Raw genomic sequence first — 6,000 nt, forward strand, 5'->3', positions numbered from 1 at the left:
ATTTTCAGAGATTATAACCGATTTGGGTACAACAAAAGTGCCGCGTGTAGTTTGGTTGCCCTTCACAGTTTCGGTGAAGCCCAGTGAAAAAGGCGAAAATAATCGAGTTGTGGTGACAAAAAGTGATGGACGCACGAAGGGACGCTGTGAGGTGAGTTTAGTTTATCAGCTCGGAGATCTTTTCTGATTTCTTGCACTCACCTGGGCTCTTATTTTCAGTTAAGCTCTTGGTGAAAATGGGGTATAAGTCTTACAAAATTTAAATCAAGTTTGAATAAATTTTTCATGATAAAAAATCGCGAGTGTAATAAAAGTTAGTTCTGAAAGCTGAAATTTGCGAGAACAATATTTATAAGCTTTTTTCCTCGCGATTTTTTTTTTTTATTAACAAAAATTTAAGAGCAAATAGCATTTTTCTATAAGAAATTGTACGATTAAATTCCCGAGTGAAAAAAATTGTTTTGAATGAAATTCGCGAAAAAAATCTATTTTATCCGGAGCTTATATGTACACTAAAATGCAAATCACTGTTTCAATTTCGTTTACGGTAATACTATTTTCCACTTCTCCCAGTGCCATATCGATTTCATCAACTTAGAGATGTACAGTCACATCGACGGTTCGGAACTCATATCGATTGGCTCGGAGCAAATCATTGAGTTGGACGGCTCCAAAAGCTTTGACTACAGTCAGCCGAAAGGAAATCAACGCTACATATTCGAATGGACCTGCAGACCAGTCGAGATTGATATGGATAATCAATATTGCAAGGAGGGCAAGGTTATGTCAACTGGTGAGTGGGAGTAATTTCATATTTATGTGCATCTGTGAAGTTCAACCAATCTACATATATGTTGTCACCTGAAATGTCACTAATTTTTAAAAAAGTTTCTACAAGAGCAACAGAGGCCAAATCAATAATTTTTAGAATTTTTGTCTGTCTGTCCGGTATGTTTTCCCCGGTGTATTGCTAAAGATCTAACTTAAAATACAGGAAAACAATATTTAGAAAGTTGCCACCTGTTTTGATAAGATAAAGTAAATAGTGCAATATGGATGTCAAAAGAAAAAGGCTTAAAGGAGGGTTGCCACCTGTTTGAAAATTTATATTCAATTATCCAATTGATAAAATAAATAAAATATTACAATACGGGTATCACACTAAATAGGTTTAAGAAAGTTTATCGTCGAAAATATTTTTGTAGCGGGTTTTCATATATTTGAAAAATTTTGTTGTACAGTAAATACTGAATTAATACACCTTTGAAAGTGCACGATATGTAGAATTAAATACCTTCGCAAATATGGTAACTAACAAACTTAATAAAAAATAAAGTATGTTTCATAAATCAAAAATTCCGTCGAGCTTCTTCCCATTTACTTTCTTCAATATTTTTCTTTTCTCTTTGTAACACACTTTTCTTATTTATTTCTTTTTCATACTTTCTTTATCCTCTTCAATTTCTAGGTCCCAAACTGAAGATTGATGGCCATTACCTCTCCGTTAGAGGCCTCTATCAAATAACGCTCCATACTAAGTCGCCCGTAACAGGTTTAGTTGCAGGCGATCAAATTTATATAAGAGTCGAATACGGCACACAAATACCTTTAATTATTCTATGTGAACGCAATTGCTTAAACTACCGCTACAATGAGGGTGTCAGCATTTTCCTACACGTCGATTGCATTGGCTACTGCGGGGTATCCCTGAAATTCTACTTCTGGGTAGACGACGTATTCATAACGTCCAATCACAATGGAAAGGTGAGATTCATGCCGCCAAATGCGCCCATCTTCAAGTTCAACGTTACACTCGTAGCCGATGGTGTGGTGAGTAAGGCCAAGGCGCACTTCATGCGCAACGATCCACCGACGGGTGGCATTTGCACGGTTGCACCAAAAAGCGGAATTCCTGGCGACACGCTCTTTCGTGTGGCTTGCAAGAACTGGACTGATCCCGATTTACCGTTGTATTATACGCTGAAGGCGGGTAATTTGCTATACGACCGTACCACCGATCCCAATTGGGAGGTGTATGTGCCGCAGGTGCCCGCGCTCACCGTACGCATATGTGATCACTTTGATGCTTGCACGAAGCATGAGGTGCCTTTGGAGTTGACGCCCGCTGTGATACCAAAGGGATTGCAGAACATAATGAAGTATATGCAATGGGATGCAAATAATATAGAAAAATTACTGAATGGTGGACACTTTGCCCGCGCCGTTGTCAAAGCTACGCTGATGATGAAGGACCAGCCGCTAGAAGTGTTAAAACATATACTCTCTGCATTCGGGAACTTCGACGCGGACTCGCTGGCTGACGTGCGGCAGTTGGGTACAATGACGAGCCAACTGGTCGAACCATTGGCCAATTTAACAAGTGAGAAAGTTGAAGTGTTTCGTGCGCTGTTGGACAAGATAAGCGATGGCTTCAGCAAGACTATTGAGAATGGCGAGATAAAGGACTTAGATAAGGAAGATCTCATGGACATGTCCGATGAAATAGTTGGCATGGTGTCCAAGTTCGCGACAAAGTCCGAGCAGTTTGTGGATGTGCAGTCACTGTTGTGGGAATTCGAAGGCGGCATGGAACAAGTGGCCAAGGAGCGCGCCATGATGCCGCCAAGAGTAGCACTTTTGGTCGAACACTACGGCGCCCATAATTGGCTCAATGACACAGTTCTAACACCAATAAACCGTTGGATGCATGTCGTTTGCAAAACTTTTGAGCTACTGCATGATATTGGCGTCGCGAGTAGCCTCAACGTGCACAAGGGTGACAAGGAATTCATCGTCAATAAGTTTACTGTGCAGATGTCAACTTTCGGCATCGACGACGATGAACCCTTGATAATAGTCTCGCTGGACTACCTCACCACTGCAGTGCTTACTCTGCCCATGCTGCAAGATATGCAATCGAAGTTAGGTGGTAAGGAAATGACTGCACAAGTGGTTTCGTTCAAGGAAAACCCGTTTTGGTGGTATCCCAATGAGCATCCCATCACTACCTCCGTATTCTACTTCAGCTCGTTCAATGAAGAAGATCTATCGCTTGCGATTACCGAGCTCGATGTGCCACTAAGGTTTGAGATGTTGCAGCAGCGCCTGCCAACGGAACCGCCAATGATACGCCATTCGATTAGGGAAACGAACGAAATGCCCATCTACCGGGTGCGCGCACCAGAGGGCGCCGCCGTTATTATCAACTTTAAGGCAGTCGACGTGGATATGGATGCGCTAGTGAAGTGCAATCACATGCCCAACGAGCAGGAGGTGCGCGCGGGTATACGTATTAAAGCGGATGCCATTGGTAACGGCACCAAATGCTCGGCTTCAAACGACGCCGGCGAACCCGGCTGGTGTTATGTCGCGCTCATTGCGGCAAAAGGCGTGAATATGCGCGGTAAAGTGGCCAACTACGCCTTTAATGTGGAACTGTATGAATGCCTGACGTGGAATGTGAACTTAGATAATCCCATCTGGCGCACCGAGGGCTGCTCTGCGGCGCTGGATTCGGAAGGTAGCGACAACATAACATGCTTTTGCTACCACATGTCCGTATTTGCTGGTCGCTCGTACTACAGCACAGCCGAAGAGGTGGTACGTGAGCGCTTGTTAAAGGAGAGCCTCGACGTGAATTGGTACCTTGTAGCATTCTACGTACTGCTGATTTTAGTCTTTATCTGGTTGTTGCTGCGCACCTGTGATGATTTAGCAACAAGCCAAGCGCAACAACAGTTGGTGACAGCGTTGGCTGAGAACGAACGCGAGAAGTCGCGTAACATTGCGCTGCACATCATGACCGGCGGTCAGTGGACGGCCGCCAGTTCGGCAAATGTGGTGGTCGCGCTGCCAGGTGGCCGCAGCTACACAATCACACAGAACCCCGAGCAGCCGCACTTGAAGCCCTACACCACCTGCGTACTAGAGCTGCCTGTGAAAGCGAGTGAATTGCAGGGACCGTTGCAGATAACTATAAGCCAGGATAAGAGTGGACGCTATCCCTCCTGGTACTGTGAGTCGATAACAATAGTGAATTTAGAAAATGGCAAGAAGCAACGCTGTACAGTACGAAAGTGGATTGGCGCAGAGCCAGTCGTTGTGCAACCAGACGAAGAAAGCCAAAATGACTCAGCGGTCGAGGGCGCTGCAGGAAATGAGCAAATTTCCAAAGCACAGAATTGGAAAAAAGTAAAGGCTGCCTACCACGATGTATTCATGACTTGGTTTCTATTTCAGCCGCTTTTCGGGCCTTGGCAATACGGCGTGGTTAAGGTCGATCGCTTTGTGCGTAGTTGCATTTGGATAGCAAAATTTGCGGTTATCCTGTTACTTGTTTTCCTTTATTTTGGCGATACTAATCTGAATAATTATGAAGCTGAGCGGAGCGAGTATGAGTTCTTGATACGTGTTATGGACGGCTGGTTCCTGCTCTTTCTGCTATGCTGCTACGTTGTAACGCTTCTAGTGGAATTGCTGCTACTTCTGGTTGTATACCCAGAGGTTCTAACAAAATGTCGCTGCAAAGGTCCTAAGGAGAAGGGTGGAGTGCCGCAGACGGCAGAGAAAAAGCCAGAGATGGGGTTGAGTGTGAAAGAACAAGAAGAAGAGGTCATTGCAAATCCAAAATCTCAAGACGATGAAGAGACACCTATGTCTACAGCTGAGGCGCAAAGAAAAAGTTCAAGGCCAGACGTAGGCAAAGGTTATATGATGGAGGGTGCCTAATGAAGGCAGATAATATGGTTTATAATTGTTAATAGACTTTTATTAAACATTTTCCTTTTTTATTTTTAACTGACTTCCAAAAAAGGGGGAGGTTATCAGTTCGTTTTTTTATGTATGTTACCGCATAACTTTGGACCACGTCAACCGAATTCGATAATCCTTTTTGCATCGGAAAGGTAGTGTCTCAGAGGTGGTCCCATACTAATCTGGTTTAGATATATATATATATATATATATATTATATATATTTTTTTAAGTCGGTTACTTACTTACTTGTTGTTGTTCATATTTGTTGCAAGTTCATTTTAAAATTTTTTAACTGACTTCGAAAAAAGAAGGACGCTTATCAATTCATCGGAATATTATTTTGTTAATGTATGTTGCCGTATAACTCTGGACCACGTGAACCATTTTCGAAAGGTGGTACCTCAAGGGTAGTTCAATTCTAATTTGATTTAGTTTCGATCATTGGATCATGAAGAAATTAACGGTACTCCTAAATTGTTATACGAGCATTAAAATCGGTTGTAGTTTTTGCTTTAAAATTACTTGTTTACATATATTTAATTTAAAATTTTTTACGTTTTGCTTCTTTATGGTTAATTTTTTTTTTGTTGTCAACAAAAAATGTCATCTGATTCATTTAAATAGTTTGTTCTAGCAAAAGCGACCTTTGTAAAACATGCGAATATGTGTCCAAATAAAGAGCACTTAAAATTCTAAAGAACCTTTAAGCTGTTTTTTTATAAATTAAGTTCAAATGGAAGCTTTTGCTTAGCTTTTTTTGTTGTGAGACGACATGACGGCCGAAAGAACAACTTTCTAAGCTTTTACCTGATCGCTGCTTTCGGTTTTCACTTAAATTAAAAACTTTATTGAAGTGAGCTTTCGCTCAGCTCGTTTTTTTTTAATGTGTTGACTAGATAGCCGTCGAAATACCGTAATAGTGCTTTAAGGTGGTACAAAAATACATCTGAAATAAATTTTTGGAATTTATTTGCTGCCTTGCTCCAGAATTATAGAAAAATCAGTTTATATTTAACCGTGCCGCCGCTTTGAATTTTACTATACATATATTTTATATGCAGAATATATCTACATATTTTTTTCTTGTTTAATTTGCTAAGAAATTATGATGCAAATTTAACTGTAAAATTTTTGTAAATAGGACCCGAGATTGTCGGTTATAAAAAAGTATTTAGTAAAATTTTTAAGTTAAATATGCATCATAATATTTTTATTTGAAGGCTTCTGAAAGACTATTTTTATTTG

General features: G+C 40.9%; 1 protein-coding gene across 1 annotated transcript in view; it reads left to right on the top strand.

Annotated features, from left to right (window-relative positions):
• The window catches only part of LOC118740177, a 66,962-nt gene extending 62,234 nt beyond the window's left edge, over positions 1–4,728 (top strand). The window contains exons 4-6 of the mRNA XM_036471674.1: positions 9–151; positions 574–793; positions 1,469–4,728. Of these exons, the coding sequence (XP_036327567.1) occupies positions 9–151; positions 574–793; positions 1,469–4,728 (3,623 nt within the window). The remainder of the gene's footprint in view (positions 1–8; positions 152–573; positions 794–1,468) is intronic.
• Positions 4,729–6,000: the final 1,272 nt, after the last annotated feature.

Source organism: Rhagoletis pomonella, unplaced genomic scaffold (genome assembly GCF_013731165.1).
Source record: "Rhagoletis pomonella isolate Grant_MI unplaced genomic scaffold, Rhpom_1.0 Rhpom_scaffold_00005, whole genome shotgun sequence".
Classification (NCBI taxonomy): domain Eukaryota; kingdom Metazoa; phylum Arthropoda; class Insecta; order Diptera; family Tephritidae; genus Rhagoletis; species Rhagoletis pomonella.